Source organism: Coffea eugenioides, chromosome 10, assembly GCF_003713205.1.
Source record: "Coffea eugenioides isolate CCC68of chromosome 10, Ceug_1.0, whole genome shotgun sequence".
In the NCBI taxonomy this organism is placed as follows: Eukaryota; Viridiplantae; Streptophyta; class Magnoliopsida; order Gentianales; family Rubiaceae; genus Coffea; species Coffea eugenioides.
The window spans coordinates 17,066,583-17,089,764 of NC_040044.1; the positions used below are offsets into that span (position 1 = coordinate 17,066,583).

General features: G+C 36.5%; 1 protein-coding gene and 1 pseudogene across 1 annotated transcript; one reads left to right on the forward strand and one right to left on the reverse strand.

Annotated features, from left to right (window-relative positions):
• LOC113750522 overlaps positions 1–10,575 on the forward strand; it is a 30,372-nt pseudogene extending 19,797 nt beyond the window's left edge.
• Positions 10,576–20,542: 9,967 nt separating this feature from the next.
• LOC113750523 lies at positions 20,543–21,217 on the reverse strand. Its single transcript, XM_027294489.1, has one exon. The coding sequence runs from the start codon at positions 21,215–21,217 to the stop codon at positions 20,543–20,545; it is 675 nt and encodes a 224-aa protein (XP_027150290.1).
• Between the last annotated feature and the right edge of the window lie 1,965 nt (positions 21,218–23,182).

Sequence of the window (23,182 nt, forward strand, 5' to 3'; positions counted from 1 at the left end):
CCAATTTGATAAAAAACGGTCAGCGGGATTATACCCGGTCCTGCCGAGATTGGCGGGATGAAACCCGGTCCCAATTTGATCTTTGGAATGTTGGCGGCACCAAGTCCAGGCCCAACTTGATTTGGAATGTCAAGAGAAGGGGGGAACAGAATGATGCGCGGCGTGCATTGGAGCTTCGCCCACAAGAAATCAAATTTGATTTTTCAAGAAACAAGAATTTGAACTTGATTTTTGACTTTTTGATTTGATTTTTGGTTTTTTCTCTTTTTTTCTTTTTTCCTTCTTTTTTCCCTTTTTTTTCAAAAATTTTAAAAAAATAATTTGCCCCAAGTGTAGGGTCCATTTTTCCTCCTTCTTCTTGCTTCTCTTTGCAGTATCGGCCTTCCGCCTTACTGGATGCCTTTCGTCATTTTGAATCATGAATACCTGTACAAGGGGTTCATCAAAGTATGACATGCACTTAAATTCCAGGAAAAGAGCAGCGGGATTGTTTCGAAAAATGTTATTATTTGATTTTTGGACACAAATCTCAAATGTATTACAAAAAATGTGCCCCAGTATGGGCTTATTTCATGAAATCTCACAAATAAAATTTTTGCCCCAGTGTGGGCTCCCTTGATTGCAAAAATTTGTTCAGATGATTTCCCATTGATTTGAACAAAGAAAAACCGCACTTTCTAAAATTTAGAAAAGAGTGCACATATACAACAATGTGAAGAAACTTTAAACGTCAAGTTTGAAACTCATGCAGAAATTTCATGATGAATTCCTCGAAGTAACACCAAATTCAAGAAGATTTCTTCCTCACTTTTAGCATTGGTGTTTAGGGTAACGGGTCACCACTTCTGGTTGGCTCATTTTTCAGGACCAATCAAGTGACTTTATTTTTGATTTGGAAGTGGCTGAAGGAAAATGAGAGGTCAGAATCTGTCTCATTTTTGTGCCCCAATTGTATGTAATCCATTCAATGTCACATCTTAGTGAAAGCAAAGAGTTTGTCACCCTTATTTTTCAAGAAAACTTAGTCAACATACCAGCTTTCTAGGCTTGTAACGTATGGACAGAAGTGATAGCTAAACATGTGGAAACGGGTTATACCCTTATGATCACAAATGATTTGATGAATTTCTTATGAGCATGATCCTCACTTTGGATTGTCATGAAGGAATAAGTCAACGATGGACTTTATTAGCTTGTAATTTGGCTTGAAAACGATAGTTTAAGACTTTCAAGGATATTGCACCATAGATCGCGTTTTTCCAAAATTGCCCCTATTTTGAAATCAAAAGACTTCAGCCTTTGTTTGCATTTTTCTCATCACTCACCGGAGACTTCAGCGTCGAATTTTCTGCATTTTCTTGCATTTACTTTTCTTGCTTTGCTTTTTGCCTCTTTTCCAAAAAGACCCTCGCGGGATTTCACATGAAGAGCAGCGTCAACCTCACACCCAATCAATTCAGAAATACAGCAAAAACTTCCGGCATCAGAAATTTGCTTGACAGGGCTATTGCAAAGAACAGAAGTCAGGACTTTCGGTTTTGTAATGGGGTCAGGTGGGGTGCTTTAGAAAAGTTAAGGCTTGAAAACGGATTTCAAAACTGGTTTGAAAAATCTGAGATCGCATTGTTGCGTCAACCCTATTTTAGGGTTAAATCAGAATTTGCCCCAGTTTTTGCTCAATTGAGGCTTTTTCTCTTTCATTTTCTTTCTTCTTTTGACTTTTCGGCTTTTTGCCATTCTTTGAAAGTTGCCCCAGTTTATTTTTGAACTGAGGTTCTCTTTTCTTCTTTTGATTTGGATTTTGTTGCTTTTCACTTTTCACTTCTTGAAACTTTTCCTTTTTTCAACTCCAACTTGCCCCAACGTGGGGTTTGCGATCCTCAGGGGTTGCCAAATGAAGTATTTTATTCTGAAGGCTCAAAGGGGATAACTAGGGATAGAACGTTCGATTGGAAAAGAAGATGGCCTGACTTGTATTCCGTTCCTTACAATGACTCTGAAAGGAAATTTTCGTTAATGCGAAATTTTTGCGTGTATCTGAATTAATTGACTGAGGAAAACCCTTGTTCATCCATATGTGTGAAACATAGGCGATCCACGCGGACAAAACTCTTCCTTTTCTTTTTTTTCAAAATTGGAAACTAAGTGGAATCAAATTTCCCCAATTTGCGGTTCCCTTCCTATTTTAGCATGTTTGCTTTTCCCCTTTTCTTTTCAAAATTCCCCAATCTCCTTCCCCAATGTGGGGTGCGATCATATGTGCACTCGAAAAGAACCACCAATTTTTTGCTCAAATAGGGATGCAAGTGGTAATTGGTGTTTAGGTTGTAGAAACGACGGCCAAAGCATCATTCTTACACCTCATGACAACCAAAGTAACGAAATGGTCGTTGAGAATCCATTCCCTTTTTGAAAATTTTCCCATTGCAGGGTAGTGATCATTAAGGCCTTTATTTGAAACGAAATTATTCTTTCAAAGGCTCAAACGGGAGAGCAAATGATAAAATGTGTATAGGTAAAGAAACGAATGCTCAAAGTATCATTCCAAATTTTCAAAACAAACAAGAATAATGCACATTTTGCTTTCACTTAGATGTGATTGAATCGATTAAACACCATGGATATTTTCAAGCAAAGATGGCCCCAATTTGCAATTTATCAATCAATGTCACTGATTTTATTTTGGGGTTAAGTGAAGGAGAAAAGATATCTCATTGGGCCTTTTGAGTGACCGTTCACCCTTTTCCTGAGCACTCTTATTGGATGACTCGGATCAACAATCTGGTGTACATAAGGATTTTTGAAAGCAGACCCTTGTGATCATGAAGCTTTTCAATTTGGTCTTACTTCTTAAAATTCGTCACGAAATCTCCAATGAATAAGAATAAAGAATGAAATGTACATAAATATGCACAAAACAATGATTGTCCAAAAAGTTTATTACTGAAAAAGTTTGAAACAAAATTTCTCATTCAATTACAATACAAATGAGAAGAGAGAAACTTGTAAAGAGCTCCACATATACACTTTTTGTCTCCTTTTCTTTTTGGAACAAAATGTATTAACAAATCAAATATAGAAAATTTTCCTTTGGAAAACAATCACAACATCTCTCAGAGGCTTTAGCGTAGAGCTTCCAGATAGATCATTTATGTTTTCATCGTAGGATCTGCCCAAGAATCAAATAACACTTGTACTCTTCAAACTTTATTGGATTAAAATTATCATCAGATATAGAAGAATATTTTCATCTTATTGAAACATTTTTATGAATGCAGGGGAGGGGGAAACAAAAGAAAAATACCCCGAGTTAGTAGGCAAAACTGCAAAATCGGTATGCATGTCCTATGGGGGGAACCCTTTTTATGCCAAGGGTAGGCCTAGCATGAAAATGCAATCCGCTAGAATAGGCACTATACAATACCTGATGGATCCGATCAACTCATGGAGTGAAAATAATTTTGAAAAATTTGGCCCATTGGAATAAGAAGAGACGTTTGTCAAAATGAGGACCTCGTCCGAAGGGATTGATTACCTTTGATTTGCAAAACGCATGGGTTTGACCTTGACGAACTTCCTATTCAAAGAGATTGGAATTCGTTGATAAAATTTCTCAGTGAATTACGGGTCAAAACCCCAATTGATCAAGTGATTGCAATGGACGGTTTTCTTCAAAATTGACTAGATTTCCCAATTTGGAATTTGACAATGAAACCCCAATAGGGCAAATGGATTGAATGAAGTTGACAATTTATTTAAAATCGACCAAATTACCCTAAAAAGGGAAACAGGTCAAATGAATTGAATGAAATTTATCCAAAATTAATCAGATTTCCCTAAAAAGGGTAAATTGATCAAACAGATTGAATGAAACTTGATTTATTCAAAATCGGCTCGGCTGCCCTAAAAATGGGTGAACTGGCCAAATGAATGAAAGAGAATTAGTGATTTAATCAAAAATCGGCCGCATGACCCTAAAAAGGGTAAATTGGTCAAATGAATTGACGATTTATGCAAAATCGACCAGGTGACCCTAACAAGGGTAAATTGGTCAATGGATTGGTTGAATTGTCCGGCCATTGGTTATTTCAAAATTATTGAGGTGCATTAGACTATGACCTTCTAAAAATCAAATTTTGGCCTCAATTTATTTATCGTCCCAATAGGAGGAATCACTTGTGAATTTCTTCAAATTAATGTCCTTCACGCAAGGGATTTTTACCAATTTTTTTTTAAAAAAATGGCCAAAAAGTGATTATTAGATGCTCATATTCCAAAGATCACTCCATGAAAATGATCGGATCCTACCTTACCTTGTGCACTACCCCTTCGGATGGTACGAGAAAGGTAAACGTGCAAGTCTCATTTGGATTATATATCCGAGACATGGGGTGGTTTATTCCTAACACGGGATCCCCTAAATGGCATTCCCTTTCTAGGGTTTATGCATGATGCCATTTATTAAAGCGATGTAAATATGTGACAAATATGGTCTAAAGGACATAAATAATGCAACGGGGGGAAAAGGTCTAAACATGAAATGTATTTACTGAAAAGTAAGTGCAAAGACTGAAATTTAGACATGTGAGCTATCTAGTGGGTGAGCCACTAAAAGAGTGCCAAAAGGGCCTCTTATTGCTAAGGCATATGAATGCAAGCCAGGAAAACAAAAGAATGGTTAGTGCAATTGATAGTACACATAACACATTGGGAGCAATTAAGAAAAGAAATACAATAAAGCAAGTAAAAGGGGTGGAACCCCTTCCCTCGTGCCTAATGTGCTTAAAATAGGGTAAGGCTGACTCTAGCCTAGGAAAATGCTAATATGGATGCATGAGGTTTGGTTCACTAATGCCTAGACTCGATAAAGCTTCGGCTCCCAAGCCTTCAGACCTAAAGGCGAAGGGTCATCACTCCCAGGGCCTTTGATCGGTGGCTCGAGTGATCCCTTAGGTAGCGCTATGGGCGCAGAGCACACCAGCCGCCTACCCAAGGCAATCGATCCTAATCCTACAAGGCGGTGTGGGAAACGCCCACGAAAAACAAAATAAAATGGGATAAAAGCAAGTAAACGTGCACGTATGAAGTGCTCCCTATTTTGAGGGAAAGGGGTGAGAACCACGCGAGGCTCTAAAGGTGACACACACCCCCTCCCAATGCAATGCAAGCGCGAGATAAACAAGTAAAACATACATCCAATCAACCAATCACACATACGTGAGTGAGGGAATAGTTGGATACGCGCGCGAGGCAAAAGGCCCTAAAAATGGAAAATGCAACCCTAATATCCAAATGCAATGCATAAAAAGGGTAGAAAAAGGAAACGAATGGCTAAGTCAAATGCTTGGACCCACTTAGGAGTTCCCCAGTGGAGTCGCCAACTGTCGCGCCCCACTTTTCGAATGATGTAGTGTGGTGTGTGTGTGTGTGATATACATGTGAACGTGTGCGGAATGAAAAGTAAAAGGCCATGGGACTTAGAATGCGACGATTTGGCCAAGTGAAGTTCAAAAGGGTTTTGGTATCAAAAAAAATGGAGTCGCCACTTGGTATAGAGTTAGGGTGTACCAAGTCACCCAAAAATGATTTTTGTTTTTGAATAAAAAAAGTAAATAAACCCTTTTTGAGAACTTTTGGGTCTGCGTAACCAAAAGAGGGATCGGGGGTCACATTTGACGAAGGGGAAGGCAAGGATAAAAATCCAAGGCACCCCTTCGACCTAGCCAAGGCTAGTTGCGTGACTTAAACCAATTTTCCTAATTTTTCTACCCAATGTATGTTCGCACGTTGGATATGACTATATGAATGCAAAACGGAAAGGAAAATGCAATCCTAAATTCTACGATGTCTCTCGTGAGGCTTTTGGTCCCAAACCACATGAATTGTGGCGGCCAACAAAGGAAAACCCCCATAGAGGTCGATTAATGCAAATGATACTCAAAGGTGCAAGTGTGGAAGTGTATGAACGAAATTAAAAATCCAAGTGTTTGTGTGCAAGTGTATGAAAAGGTGCACGTGTGCAATTGTATGAAAATTCCAAGTGTTTGTGTGCAAGTGTATGAAATATAGTGATAAGTGCATATAGGTGTAATTAAATGCAATTTTTGTGAAGTAGAAATCAAAATGAACAATAAGGAAAGGAAAATGTGAATTGAAAAGAATGAGTGAGTGATAAATGAGAATGAATGAACCTAAGGGAATGCATCAGGTCGGGTATGGGAATGACTCCTAACTTGTCGACTTCGATTTTCCCTTTGATTAGAAGGCAAAACTAGCGTGCTAAGGCTATCGAGTAGCCACACTCGCTCGTTTCCCTTATCAGAAGGGGACCCTCAAGCAAATGGACCCTACAACTATCATGATATGCAAAAATCCTAAAATGAAGGGAAAGGGGGTTCGAGGAGCATGCCAAGTGATAAAACTAAGAAAAATGCATGATATGTGGTGAACAAGCAAATGATATGCTAATGAAGGGAAATCCCTAAGGGTCTAGCGTTGGACTAGCCCATTCTATGAATTCCGACTAGCGTTGGACTAGCGGAAACGTACATTCATCCATTCCATTCATTCATGGCTATGAAAGCAAGTAGACATGCCAAAATACTCGTAAACACATAGCACATAGCATTTAGCATGCTCGACTAGATGCAAGAGCCTAATAAAGCAATTAAACATGTAGCAACAAAAGCAAGCAACCAAGGGGAAGGGGAAGTGGACCAGATGCTCTCCGAGCCCTATCTATTACAAGCCAAGAGGTGTACACATACCCCATAATGAATAACAAAAGCAACCAAGGGGAAGGGGAAATGGACCAAATGCTCTCCGGGCCCTATCTATTACAAGCCAAGAGGTGTACACATACCCCATAATGAATAACTTAAATAAAAAGCAAAAGTAAATGAAATAAATGCAAGGAATTAAAGAAGGGCAAGGAAAGCGAAATAGACATGCATATCCACATAACACGTAGGGGCACATAGGGGCAAATGAAGTGCAAATGAGGGATAGAGTGTACCTCCCTTGAAATTGGGGCCCAATGAAGTGAAATCACTTATTTATCCTCCAAAATAAAGAAATGGTCAAGGTACCAATTTATTTAAGAAAAATTAAAAGAAATGTGCAAAGCAAAGCTCACTTGATCATAAAGTCCCCTAAAGTTATGAATTAAGTACAATTGAAACAACACATAGTAATTACTTAAAACAAACAAGCAATGAAGTTGTAGAATTAAAATTGTCAAGGACCAAATTGAGGAAATTATTCAATTGGTTGGGTCACAGTGAAACTAAAAGGAACTTGGGGGGTTAAAGTGCAAATTTTAGAATATATTTCATGCATGCTACGTAAATCTTATGTTTCTGCAAAATTCCAGCTAATACCTTGGTTGCAACCTATTGTGTTCCAATGCCATCTTTAACATTACCAATGAATATCAATCACAAGGCACAACTTTTCCAATTGTAAATCAACCCAGCCATTCCACCTCTCTTGCAAAGATCAAAACAGAGAAACTGGAATGATAGCTGCCCGAAGTAAAAAACAAAATGCAGCAACGGGATGCCACCGAAACAGAATGCAGCAAAAGAAATCTCAGTGCTCGAGCATGCTCCAAACATTTCAACATGCAAACTCAGCATTCAACCTTCCCTTGCTTCCCTCAAACATGACACTGAAGTGCACAAACTCAACCAGTAATCAAGGGACAGGAAACGCGGCAAAGGAAAGAAAGAAAAAAAATGCAGCAGCTTCCCCTTGCTGAATTTTGGCCACAGATTTCAGAAAACCCAATGCTATCCTCAACCACACTCTCTCAAACCAATGTATAACTTTGATTTCAACAAACAACCACAACTTCAGCATCAAACAAGTAAAACTTAAACAGAAACTGATGCGAAGTAACTCATGTATTTCTACAAACTCCAGCCACCATTCTTTCTTCAATATTTCCCTCTCAGCTAGAACATATTCATGCCCATGAAACCTATCAATTTTACCGAATACTACAGCTCTTATCCCAAGTTGTTAACAAACACTCTAAACCGAAATGACCAGGTCGAAATGCAGCAAAAGAAATAGCAAGTGACGCAAACATTATAAGCTTCTCGGTTCAGGCACTTAAAATGCAGCAAGGATGGAAAGCAAAAAAAACTTAAAACAGTCATGCATGACTGGACCACAAATCATAGACCTTGATTAGGCTAAACTTCAGCAACAAAACAGAGAGCTTTGACATCCGAACAAACAACGAACATTTCAAAAATAGGCACAGAGCATGCCATTTTTCACTATTTCCGTCTGCAATTTCCTGCCGCAAGCCTTGCAGCTCATCTCATACAATTATCATTATACTAGAGTTCGACTGAGACCTATCAAACATACTCACATAAATTGTAAAAATTCTATCTCAGGCCGAACCCACGCATAAACAACCTTCATCAAGCAAGTTTTCCACTTTTAGGGAAAGAAACATGCTCAAGGGCAAAACCCATCAGCAAACCCATCAAACGGCATAGGAGTAAATAAAAGAAGCAACTTTAGACTATAAAAACCAAAGGAAGCGCACAGAGAATACAGCAAGCTTGAAGATTCAATCATCAGAGGAAAACTAATAAAAAAGAATGAAAACCTTACAGTCCTTGCTCTCCCTTTCGATGTCCGCGGCTGAAAATGGCATGACAACTTCTCAGCAGCTTCAATAGTTTCTTGGTTCGCCACAGGAACAGCACCAGATTTCGTTTGGCCGTCGCTCTTGGTTCCTCACTCTGCCCGAAAGCTCCTCCTTTTCCGTAAGTTTCTTGCAATTCTTTTCTCAGATTTCACCAAGCCCTCCGGATCTTACTTTTCTGTTTTCCTCTGGTTCTATTTCTCAAAATGGCTATCTCCTCCCCTTGCTCTCGGCTCTCCCTCTTATCTCTCCCGTTTGCTAGCTCTCCCCACGATGAAGCTCCCTCTCTTGCGGCTGCCCTTTTCTTTTTCTTCTTTTGGTTTAGCCACAAACCCTCGCTCGAAAAATCCTCCTTTGTTTTTTCTTTTTGCTCTTCTTTTCCTCGATGCCCTCTCTCCCCTTGCGGCTGCTGCTGCATCTTCTATTTATATGGGGCCACCCCAACCCTAAAACTCCCATTGTCTCCTCTAAAATTGCAGCCAAGGGCTGCCCGAGCCCTTACTTGCAAGCTGCGTAAAAACGCAGCTTGCCATCGCGTATTCCCCTTTTTTTTTCTTTTTTTTTTTTAAGTAATTAAAATTGATAATAGTAAAAATAAAAACAATTTAATTAACATTGGATGAAAAATAAACTAGAAACAACAAAGTGCAAATTCCAATTCATCATCTTTTCATTTTTCATTTTTCCTTTTTTCTTTAAATAATGAAACTAAATCCTAAACAACTAAAACATATTTTTTTGAACACTTTTCTTTTCCCTTTGAGAAATTCTAGCTAAAAATGGATAAAATAACTAAAACTAAAAGTAAATACAAATAAAAATAGAACAAATAAAAACGAATAGTAAATAAATAAATAAATAATAAAAATTTGGTGTCTACAGGTTTAAATCAAGAAACTAGCCTTTAAAGAGCTTGTGATACACGTTGGAGTTCACATTTTGGCTCGTTGTTAAAGTTGGTTCTTATGTATAATTCTGTAATAGATGTTCTTTTGATAATTGAAAATGATGGTTTGGTGGAGCAAAGAGGTCAAGCATATGCACTTCTTAATTCTTTGCAATCTTTTGAATTTGCATTTATTTTGCACTTGATGAAGAAAATCATGGGAATAACGAATGCACTATCTGAAGCATTACAAAGAAAGGATCAAGATATTGTGAATGCTATGGGTCTAGTCAAAGTTTCCAAGCAACAATTACAAGCTACTAGGGAAGATGGTTGGGATTTTTTGCTTGATGATGTTTGTTCGTTTTGTGAAAAACATGAGATCATCATTCCGAAAATGGATGAAATATTCATTAATAGTGGGAGATCTCGAAGAAAAGTTCAGCAAATTACAAACCTTCACCACTATCGAGTTGAGCTATTTTGTGCTGAGATAGATTTACAACTCCAAGAACTCAACAATCGGTTCAATGAAGTCAATATGGAGTTGCTTCTTTGTATGGCATGCTTGAACCCAAGTGATTCCTTTGCAGCATTTGATAAGAAAAAGTTGATTCGTCTTGCAGAACATTATCCTTGTGAATTTTCTAAGTTGGATATTCTTGCACTTGACATTGAATTGGATACTTATATTAATGACTTGAAATCAGCTAAGGAATTTCTCGATTTAAGGAAAATCTCTGATCTAGCTCAAAGGTTGGTAGAGACTAAGAGAGATATTGTGTATCCATTGGTTTATATGCTCTTAAAGTTAGCTTTGATTTTGCCTGTTGCTACAGCTACAGTAGAAAGGGCTTTTTCAGCTATGAATATAGTGAAGAATCGGTTACGAAATAGAATGGGAGACATTTGGATGAATGATTGTTTAGTTACTTATATTGAGAAAAATATACTTCGTGAAGTTCAAAATGAGAAAGTTGTAAACCGTTATCAAAATATGAAAACTCGTCGTGAGCAATTGTAAATAGTTTAGTTTGGTTTTGAAATAAAATTATTATTACATTAATAGTTTTGAGTTTATTTTTTTACTTTTTTCATGGATTATACGTATCATTTGTACTTGTTGGTGAATTTATTTATTTTTTTGCTGAAAAAACTAGAAAAAGAGTAAATAAAAAAAATTTAGTATTATTTTTGCCCCCACTAAGATTTCTTTCTGGCTCCGCCCCTAGTTTAGATCCGAAATTTGGGAATTAATTTGGTAGGGTTTTTGGGCTTGATAAGCTTCCAAATTTACAGCAAAAATCGAACACGCTTGCATGGAATTTTTAAAAAATCCAAAACTAGTGAGAACTTGTAGAAATGAGTTGGTCCAATGCTAGACTCTTAAGGCTGCCTATGCGTTAGAATTACATGTTTGTATGACATTTATTGCATTTCATGCATATTTTTATTTTTAGGGTCCTTTTCCCACCTTGCCTGTATATTATTTCCCTTATCCCTATGTGCGCGAAACGTGACATTTAAATTTGCATTCCATTTAAGAAATTAGAAAGTAGGAAGTTTATTTGTTTGACTGGGTTAGGAAAGTCACCCTTCAAATGTGGAAAATGAACGAGTATGTCTTCTTAACCTTAGCACGCTCTTTTCCCCTCTATAAGAAGGAAAATTTGAGTTACGAATTTTAGTATCCCATACCCGTTATGTTGCATTTCCCTTTTTATAGGTCATGTATATTTATTTATATATTATAACTTCTTTTTCGAGTCTTATCTTTTGCATATTCATAACCTCTTCTAAAAATCATTTTTTAGCGTTGCAATTAGTGTGATTTACACCAATTAAATTTTGAAGAGATATTTCGACTCTACCGATACCTCCTAAGTCTAGACTCGCATCCATATAGAAGCATTCTAATGTAATAAGTTTTATAAATTAGACCAAGAAAATTTTCGACTAAATTTCGCAACTAACCTTGCCTAGGTTGGAAGGGTGCCTTAAGTTTGAATTTATCAAATCTTTGCCTTCCGTTTCTTCAACCGTGACTCCCGAACCCTTTTCTCTTGTTTTCAAAGATCTGAAGTCATCTAAAAGAGGTTTTATTTATTTTTTTATTTAAAAATATATTTTGGGTAATTTTGTACAACTAAACTCAATACCAAGCGGTGACTCCTATTTTTCCTAGAAAACCCTTTTTAGACTATTATTTTGGGCCCAAACCGTCGCATTTTCTAAGTTCCATATTAGACCCTTTTTCTTTATTTATTTTCTAAAATCAAAATCTAATTTTTTCAACACCTAAATTTTATTTTAAAAAATGGGGTGCGACAAACTGCATTCCAATTAATAGTGGCATAATTTTGACTAAACCGCTGTATAAATTATTATTTAAAAAATTTTAAAAAGATATTTTGCTGATACTAAATTTATTAGTCTCTTTACTCTTGCAAGGAAATTCAGTCATAGGGCCCACCCTCCGACTCGTGCTGTGCGTTCGCCAGTACGCATTCTCACCATATTATCATCCCAATGAAGGCGATGGTTTGTCTCCACGGGTTGGCTCGAATGGTCGCAAGCTAGTTGTTACGAATCTGATGATTGTGTGTTCGAGCCTCCCTTCTACCGGTTATGTATCCTTGGAGGTGGGATGCACAGCCACATGGGGATTAGTCCAACGTAAGTTAGTATACTTACTGTGTTGAAAAAAAAAAGAAGGCGATGGTTTGTTTGTTAGACTTGAATCCGTCTAAAAACCATAAAATGCTTGGACATCAATTGATAGTAGTTGACTGCATTTGATCTTGAGATACATATATGGAATCTGAATTGAAGTTAAAATGGTATATTTCAGTCCCATAAAAGTGTCACACTTTCTCATCGTCGGTTCTATTTGTAAGTTTAGTCAACAGAAATGGAGAGAACATGCAATTACTTCCCTGTGGGACTTTTATTGGCTACCTGTCTAGTAGCCATAATAGGAGCCACTATCATTACTGATAAATCTACCCTTGTGACATTAAAAGACCACATAGTTTATGATCCTCACTTAATCTTTGGTCCATTTCTTCCTCTGTTTGTGATTGGATTGGAGTTACTTATAACTCTAGTTGTCAAAGAGTGGTGACCTTAAATATTTCCAACATGATTTTGAAGGCACGATTCCTCCACAGCTGGGAAACCTTTCATTTCTTATTTCTCTCGACCTGAGCAACAATAGTTTTCATGGTTATTTGCCAAAAGGATGTCTCATTTGCGCCAACTAAGTTTCATGGCTTTAAGCAACAATAATCTCGTGGGAGAATTCCATCATGGCTGGGTGTCTTGGATAGACTTCAACACCCATCCTTGAAACAAAATTCTTTTGTTGATCATCTTTCTGCTAACATATGCGACAATCTTCAAAATCTAAAAGCGTTTGATATGTCTTCAAATCAGTTAAGCGGTGAAATACTATCACGTTTAGCAAATTGCTCCAGATTGGAGTCGTTATCTTTGTCATCCAACCAGTTCAACGGGTCCATACTTAAAGAACTTGGGAGGTTAAAAATGCTTGAGGAGCTAGATCTTGCGGTTAACTTTTTAGAAGGTAATATTTCTTGGTTAATTTATTCCTTTACTGGATGCTATATTTAAATTTGGTCACTGTAGATCATATTTCTTGTGCTACAATCTCTTGATTGTTGCCAATTTAATGTTAAAAGATTTACTTAATTAAGGAGATCAGAGGAGATGATCTGCCCAAATATGCAGCTATTGCTCAAGAAGAGTTGGGCAATCTTCACAATTTGAGGATCTTGCCCATAAAAACCAGCCATATTGTGGGAATGCTCATTACCTTGAACTGGTCATATGTGAATAAGTATCTAAGAATTGTTATTTTTGTGCTACTTTAGTTGCTCCTTAGTCCACATCGATGTTTGAATTTCAAAAAATTGCCCATGCTAAGTTTTGGCATTGTTTGCAGTTTGTACCATGAACTTTGTTGCACTTTTGACTCCGGAGAGAATGCGTACTCTCAGTGTCCATCTTCATGAAATAATATAGGTAGAAGGGCTGGGACCAGGCTTTACTTCCTAAAATTACTCTTGCGATTTTAATTACTTCTTGCCTCCTCCTTTCCTTCTTTATTTCTTTTCTCTCATTTGTTTTTCCTATTAATTTTCTTCCCTTATTTTCTGTTCTATTTTGCCCATTCTAATCAAGGGATAATTTCAAAAACCTCCCCCAAGATTTTTCATAATATCACTCAGCTCCCCTGAGATTTTTAAAATCTCACTTACCTCCCTTGGATTGATATTTCTTGTAACATTTTAACCCCTTTAGAGGAATTACAAGAAAGATAAAACTTTCATTCCAATACTAGTCTTATGTTATCCTACTTATGGAATTTACAACAACAATAAAAAATAAGATAAGGTTAAATTTTTAGAAGGTGTAAATTTCTTGACGTAAACTATTTATTTTAGTTGCATTGAAACAAAAGCAAAATTTACACATTGAAAAATTCACACATATGAAGAGATTATTTTAGTTTTCAATATAATTTAAACTACACCATGAATTAAAATATATTTCTCCAAAAAATATCTTGACTTTCTTAATTTTAATTGTGTACGAAATTTTTTAAGGTGTTAATTACTCTCCAAAAGCCTCATAAGTGGTTGATCTTGATTAGATTTAATTTATTCACGTTCTTTGCTACCATGACCCCAATGTAAAGAAATATGGACCATTATTAGCTAGCAATTTATTTTTTAATTTATATTTTTTGCTCTTAATATTTATTTTATTTTGACTTTTTGATTAAATAGTTATTAAGAGTAAGGGTAATGTTGTCAATTTATGACCTTTGATAGGAATATTTAATCATGTTAAGTTGACAAGAGAGGTAAGTGAGATTTTAAAACGTTGAGGGGAGTTGAGTGATATTATGACAAACTTCAGGGAAGGTTTTTGAAATTATCCCTCTAATCAATTATACATGTGCCTGAATAATTTAGTTTATAGATAAAAATGATATGTAATACAAGAAACGAACTAACTATAACCTAAATTAATCTATCAATTGTAAGTATTAATAAATTAAAAAAAATTATGACAAAATAAAAGAATGGGTTAAAGAATGACAAAATCCCCCAGAATTCCATCATATAATAATATACATGTTGCTTGTATACTAAAGCACATTTAACGTAGAAATTATATTTATTAAGGCACAGGTGCGGCAATTAGAGTTTGTAATTGATCAATTACCAATAGTAAGAAATTGCTTAGTAGCGGCAAGAGAGAATGAAAAAATGCAATAAAAATAAGAAATAAAAAGAGAGATCAAAAAAATTAAAAATGAAAAGGAAAAAGAAAATTAAAAATAAGTAGACTTGCAAAGGTGATTTTCTTCTTGAACTTGAAGGAGAGGATAAATAGGCTATCTCCATAAATTGAAGGTCTTCACCATAATTGTTAAGTGGGTGGTTTTATCATTTTTTTTTGTTGGTTCAACTAGTCAGCAATAACAGTAATCCAAACTATTTTGGTGGGAAAATTTGCCATAATTTTGACTTGTAGGGGCAAACTGGCATGAAATGAATGTCAAGTGGCCTAAATTCCTTTTTTTTTTTTTTGAATTTGTCAATCTTATACAATTTTTACTGGTGGAAGTTGGCATTAGTTGGCTTATGCTGTAACATAATAGCTTGTTTGGATCTCTCAGGGAAAGTTCATGTGAATTGCTTCCTAAACTTGGAAGTTCATGTCTACAAATAAATAATTTGGATGGCCAAGTACCAGAAAGCTTTTTCAAAAAATTCCCCGCTTTAAATTCCTTACATAGGGATCAATAAATTCAACGAGCAAATACCAAGGGGATTAGAAATTTAATCTGTGCTTAAGAGGCTGTATCTAGAGACGATAGACATAACCAGTCAAGTTAGGGTGGTTAAGGTGCAGCCTGTGGAGAAGGAGATATAAAGCGAGGTGAGAGGGCTCAACAATCACATTTCCTCTCTTGGAACCAACGAAGAGGGAACCTGAGGTATTCCAATGGAGACTTTTGAGGGAAATGAAATAATTGCAATGTCAGTTGATAAGACGGTGGATTTTTCAGATGCATGTGCAGCAGACAAAGGCTTTGGAGAAAGTAGCGATAATTGTCCTCACGGACAGGCACGTGACAATCTGGTCGAAGGATTAAAAGAGAACCAGTAGGCTCATAAGGGAGGAATCTATCTGGGCCAAACCACTGAGGCCCATAGTTGCATTGTGTATGGGCCCATATGAAAAGGTTAGTAGGCCAAACAATTCTAATTCTCATGATCAGGAGAATCAAGCAGACCAAGGACCTAGAATACTAAACAGAGATGCAAGGGACATGATCCAAGATGTAATTAAGAATAAAAGTAATGGCGATTCTTATCGAGAAAAAGATCCTTCATAGTATGGGAGCATGAAAATGGTACAAATGTATCGTCCAATATTGATGATTTGGAAAATGGAAGAAGGAGGACTATAGAAGAAGAGGGGGGTTAGATGATTGTGATAGGCTTAGCAAAAAGAAGCGCATGGAAGTTGTTCTTTTGGAATCTTCAATTCAAACGGCAGAGGTTGCTAGGCAACCCCGCCGAGAGCCATGAATCTCCTAGCTTGGAATTGCTGGGGCTTGGGGAAGCCCCAGGCAATTCGAGCACTTCTTAGTCTTGTTCAGACTGAGTTCCCCAAAATTATCTTTTTATCAGAAACAAAATTGATGCAAAGGGAGATGGAAAGAGTTAGATGGAAAATTGGCTTTAGTAAATGGTTTCTTTGTTGATAGGCCTGGATTGAGTGCGGCATTGGCTCTATTGTGGAATGAGGAAGTTGACTTGATGATTGCTAGTTATTCCAGAGGACATATTGATGTTATAATATCTGATGAGGAAAGTGGTCTCAAGTGGAGGCTGACTAGTTTCTATGGACACACAGATGTGGTGAAAAGGAAAGGTTCTTGGGAACTTCTTTCCATGCTAAGTGACAATATCCATTTACCATGGTTATGTTTTGGGGATTTTAATGAAGTTCTTGAAAGGGACGAAAAATTTGGTAAATTGGAGAAAAATTGGTCTCAAATTTATGAATTCAAAAGGACAATTGATGAAGTAGGACTAATGGATTTGGGATTTAAGGGTAATAAATTTACATGGTGCAATAGAAGAGAAGCTGATGCCACAGTGGATTTACGGCTAGACAGTGCTTTGGCAAACTTAGGATGGCAAAACCTATGCCCAGGAATGGAGGTTAAGCATCTGGCTGCTTCTCATTCGGACCATGTTCCTATCAAAGTGGAAATAAAAAGATGAAAAGGCAACTTGCGAGTACGTAGACATAAAAGACTTTTTAGATTTGAAGCCTTGTGGTTGCAGGATGATGAATGTAGCCAAATTGTTTGAGAGCACTGGCAGAATGATGAGACAGATTTAATTGATCGCATACATAGAAGTACATTGGATATGGGAATTTTTTTGGGTAGTTGAGGGAAAAGGAAATACGAAAATATAAAAGAGCAATTATCCTGAAAACATGATATGCTTAAGAGAGTCCAGTGTAATCCAAATTCTAATCCCTCTGATGAATCTCAATTGATTAAAGAGATTGATGGGTTATTGGCACAAGAAGAGATTTATTAGAAATAGAGATCAAGAGCTGACTGGCTTAATAGTGGGGATCACAATACTGTTTTCTCCATAACAAAGCAAACAAAAGAAGAGCGAGGAACTCGATTGTCTGAGAGATGACAGGGGCATGTGGTGCAAAAAGCTTGAAGAAATAGAAAATATTATCTATGCCTATGTTACAGAATTGCTCTCAACAAAAAAGGGAACAAGATCAAGAAGGTGGATGTTTCATTGACAAGAGGATTTCTGAAGATATGGAGGATTTTTTATTGAAGAAATTTGAAGTGGCAGAGGTTAAGGCTGCCCTATTTGAAATGCATCATTTAAAGGCACCAGGGCTAGATGGTCTACATGCTATCTTTTATCAAAAATTTTGGTCAATTGTTGGTGAAGATGTAGTTAATGTGGTTTTGGGAGTTCTGAATGGAAATCTGAGAATAAAAAAGATTAATCAAACCTTCATTGTCTTGATTCCAAAGGTGAAGAATCTGGAAAGAGTCACTGAGTTCAGACCGATTAGTTTGTGTAATGTCATATACAAACTAATCTCCAAAACTCTAGTGAATCACTTAAAGCAAATTCTTCCGATCATCATAGATGAGGCCCAAAGTGCTTTTATTAAGGGGTGGCAAATCACAAATAATTTTATCATAGCCTTCAAAACTTTTTATTCAATGAGAAAGCGAGATGCTGGGGATTCATATTTTGCTCTCAAATTGGATATAAGCAAAGCATATGATAGGGTCGAGTGGAGTTTTGTTCGAATGGTGATGCAGCTGATGGGCTTTCCAACTAGATGGATGGAGGTGACCATGAAATGTGTTGATTCGGTCTTCTACTCTATTCTCATAAATGGTCAGCCGACAAAGTTTTTCAAACCATCCAAAGGTCTACGACAAGGTGACCCTCTCTCAGCATATTTATTTATTATATTTGCTGAAGGACTCTCATCACTTATCAGGAAAGTAGAAAGGGTAGGATTATGGAATGGCATTTTTATGGGTTTTGGGGCTCCAAGGATATCACATCTTCTTTTAGCCGATGATAGTCTCCTTTTTTCTAAAGCCGATGATATATTTGTGAATAAAATTATGGATGTTTTAAAACAATATGAAATGCTATTTGGGCAGAAAATTAATAATGATAAATCAACGATGTTTTGTAGTACTAATACGCCCCATTCTCTTGCAGATTATTTATGCCAAAAATTGGGAGTTAAGTTGGCTGGATCAGATGGCAAGTACTTGGGATTACCATACTTGATTGGTAGATCAAGATATGAGATTTTTTCATTTGTCAAATACCGAGTTTGAAGAAAGCTAAAAGGTCGGAAAGAGAAAATCTTATCCCAAGCAGGTAAGGAAATTCTTATTAAGGCAGTAATTCAAGCGATTCCCACTTATGTTATGTCATGTTTTTTCCGTTTGGAAGGCTATATAACAAACTTACTAGCCTTGTAAGACAATTCTGGTGGGGTTAAAAAAGAGAAGAGAGGAAGATTTGTTGAAAAAATTGGGAATGTATGTGCAAGCCAAAAGGTAAATGTGGTATGGGTTTCAGGAATCTTACAGTATTTAACTATGCAATGTTGGCGAAACAAGGATGGAGAATTCTTTAGCAACCTCAATCTCTGATGGCGAAAGTGCTAAAGGCAAAATATTTTCCTGATTCAAGCTTTTTATTTGCAGGCAAGGGTGTTAATTCTTCAAAGGTTTGGAAAGGAATATGGGAGAGCCATGGCCTTCTAGGACAAGGACTGAGATGGCACATAGGCAATGGCAAATCAGTGCATGAATGGGATGACCCATAGTTGCCTAAACCATATAATTTTAGACCGTCTTTGTTTGCAAAAAGGAATTGGCCTGTGACCTGGGTCTTGGAACTCATTGATGAAAAAAAATGCTATTGGAAGGAAGATGCAATCAAAGCTGTGTTGCCAATGCATGAGACTGAGATAATTTGCATGATACCTCTATGTGATACTAGGCCTGAGGATCAGTTGATTTGGCATTATAATAAGGACAGAAAATTTTCTGTAAAATTGGCATACTGGATGATAATGGATCTCTTGAAGCATTGGAATGGAAAAGTTGAATCATCATCGCAAAAGGAAGATAAAATGCTCTAGAAAGGATTGTGGAAGTTGACATTGCCCCCCTAAGATCAAATGTTTTCTTTGGTGGCTATGCTAGAATGCATTACCTACTGGAGTGAACTTGTGTAAAAGAATGACAGGTTTTAAATCTACTTGCCCTTGGTGTGGGGATAATCAAGAAAATGATCGATATATCTTCTTTGAATGTAGATATGCTGGAGAGATTTGGGACTTACCTGATCTAAATTTGGATGTTAGAATAGCTAACGCTTCATGCTTCAAAGACTTAATGCAGGTGATATTGGAAAGTGGAGAAGGATAAGAGACAAATCTCATTGTCATCATTATGTGGATGATCTGGTATGCAAGAAATGGCATAATATTTGAAGGAAAGGTAATGAAACCCCGCATGATAGTTGAATGGGCAAAATCGATCATATTTACTGGACTTTATTAAAGGTCATGAAACTAGTAAGATGGCTAGTACAAGTGAATTTACTAGATGGTGGCATCCTCTAGAGCAAGGTTTTTTGATGATTAATGTAGATACAACATGGACTTTAGAGGAAATAGGAATCGGTGTTCTTGTTAGAGATGATAAAGGGCAACCTTTGGCAGCCTTTGCGGACAGAATTGGTAAAGCTACATCTCTAGAATTTGTTGAAATTGCAGCTGTCGTCAAAGGATTGGAATGGGTTAAGGAAGTGAGAATTGAGACTTTAATTCTTGAAAGTGATGCTATAATGTTGTTCAAAAAATGAACTATGATTTGGTGGATTTTTTCTGATTTTGGCAATCTACTAGACAAGGCCCGGATGATCTATTAAACTTTTCAAGGATGTAAAATCTCCCATGTCTGTAGAACTGGAAATTTGCCGGCTCATGTTTTAGTAAAATTGTTTCTTGCTTTAGAATGTAAAACTGTCTAGTGGGATGATTTCCCCCCTTCATTGATCAAAGCTATAATCTATGATTGAATGAATTAAAGCTTTGTTTTACCCTAAAAAGAAAAAGGCTATATCTAGACGATAGCTAATTTGACAGGTATGCTAATTTTCAATGAGTTATAGTCTTGAATTTGGTGCAACTTTTGGAGTATATTTAGATGAGATTGGTTTTTTTCACGAATTCACAGGTCCGATTCCAAATGAGATTGGCAACTTGTTCAAATTGGAAAGCCTTTACTAGGAATTAGGGGTGGGCAAAAATTTTTTTTTTTTTGATAAAAAGAGCGAACCATTTTATTTATATCAAACTAAATCTGCTTCAAGAGTAGAGATAACAAAACAAGGTAGAGAGTCAATCCGCATACAATAATCTGAAATTGATAATGCATGCTTGGCTAAAAGGTGAGCAACCTTATTGTTATTTCTAGGAACCCAAGAAACCTCCCCAGCCAAGCAATTATGCAAGCAAAAAATGACATATTCAATAAGAATACCAGAGTGAGAATCATCTGGTTCAAAGTTTTCAATTAGTTTGATGACGCTTTGAGAGTCTTCTTCAAGAACAACTTCTTGTATATTCAACCGGTGAAGAAGTTTCATTGCATATTTAGCAGCACGAGATTCCACTACTGATGGATCCATAAGCCTAGAGATTTTTTGTGTAAAGCCTGCAATAAAAAGCCCTTGATCATCCCTGATCACCACTCCAATGTCGGATGACGCATTGCTGGGAAAGATAGCTCCATTGAAATTTGCTTTGCAATAACCGTTAGATGGCTTAATCCATTGAGGTTGATGAGAGTGAGACCTTCTTGTGGCAGGAGACGGGTCTAGAATTGACAAGTGAGCATCATGAAATTGCTGAAGATATGAAATGGAGAGAGATACAATGTTGAGGGAGTCCTTATATGCAACATAAAAAATAGTGCCATTTCTATTATTCCAAAAGTTCCATAAGATTATACCTGTTAGCTCCATGTCTTTCCTTGGGAGTTTCAAGAAGAGATTTGGTAACCAAGAGGTAAATTGATGTTTAGGGGCATGAAACACTTTGTGAGTTAAGAAACTAAGTGCCCAAGCCTGAATAGCAACAGGACACCTCAAGAAAAGATGATTAGTGTCTTCCTTAGAAGCCGAACAAAGAGGACAGATATGATTCATTGCAATTCCTTTATTGTCAAACTTAGAGTTTGTTGGAAGAATATCCTGACATGCTCTCCTTAGAAAGATCTTAACCTTATTTGGTAGATTCAGGTTCCACAAAATGTTTCAGAATTTCCTATTTCCTCTATTGCTACATGATAGATTGTTCTCCCAATCGGATGATCTTTGCTTTATGAGGTGATAAGCACTTCTTATAGAAAAAGCTCCATTCTTCGTGTAATGCCATATGAGCTTGTCTTTATTTCGAGGATCTCCAATCGGCATACTGAGGATAAGCTCAATTTCCTCAGGGCCAAAAAGCTCTTCAAGTAAGTCAATCTTCTGGGAACTTGTTTCATGATCAATTAGGCAGTTGACAGTTGAGTCTTCCAGCAATTTATCCGATCTTGATATAACCTTGAAGGTATAAGGCCTAGGTAGCCATCTATCTTTCCATATTTGTATATCATGACCGTTTCCCACTCGCCATCTACTACCTATAATTAAAAATTTATGAGCTTCGCATATAACTCGCCAAGTGAAGGAAGGATGAGATCCCACTTCCACCTGAAAAAAATCAGTATTAGGGAAGTATTTTGCTTTGAACACTTGATGAAGTAGAGATGACGGTTGGGTCGTGATACGCCAAGCTTGTTTAGCCAAGAGAGCTAGATTGAAAGCTTTCAATTGTCGGAAGCCCATCCCGCCATCATCTTTTGAAGTGCAAAGTTTATCCCAACTTATCCAATGAATGGGATGTTACTTGATCCAATCACCCCACCAAAAATCACTTATCATATCCTGTATTTCTGGCAGTAAAGAATCTGGGAATTTGAAACAAGACATGGAATATTTGGTATTGCTTGGATTACTACCTTAATCATTATTTTCTTACCTGCCTTAGAGAGGTGTTTCTTATTCCATCCATGTATTGTTTGCTAGATTGTATCCTTTATAGATGAAAAGACTTCAGTTTTGGAGCAACCGACGACAATCGGTAGACCAAGGTACTTGTCGTGGGTTGCAACCTCTTTAATGCCCAAGAATTTGTAGATACTATGTCTGACAGCAACATTAGTGTTTTTATTGAAAACAACTGTAAATTTGTTAAAATTAACTTCTTGGCCTGATGCAGATTTGTAGGTGTAGACACCAAAATTTTAGCCTTTCCTTTTTATTTCATTTACTTGATTTCATTTTAATTTTTGTTTATTAAAATCATTTTATTATTATTAATTAATTCATTGGAAGGAAAAAAAGAGAGAGAGAGAGAGAAAAATCATCAATCAAATACAAAATTTTTAGCATTTTTATTTGTAGATACTATGTCTGACAGCAACATTAGTGTTTTTATTGAAAACAACTATAAATTTGTTAAAATTAACTTCTTGGCCTGATGCAGATTTATAGGTGTAGACACCAAAATTTTAGCCTTTCCTTTTTATTTCATTTACTTGATTTCATTTTAATTTTTATTTATTAAAATCATTTTATTATTATTAATTAATTCATTGGAAGGAAAAAAAAGAGAGAGAGAGAAAAATCATCAATCAAATACAAAATTTTTAGCATTTTTATTTCATTTTAGTTGATTTAGTTGATTTTGTTTTATTTTCATTTTTGTTAAGAAAATCATTTTATTATTGTTAATCAATTCATTGAAAAAAAAAGAAAGAACGGATCCAATGCGCGTGCAAATACGCGCACTATTCATCATCATCTTCGTACATGGCATTGACGAGGCCAGCTATCATTTTTCCAGCTGCATTTCGTCCCATTTTACTGGATCCTTTTGCATTT

Coding starts and splice junctions, on each gene's coding strand:
- LOC113750523 (XM_027294489.1), bottom strand. CDS start 21,217: ATGGAGCTAACAGGTATAATCTTATGGAACTTTTGGAATAATAGAAAT.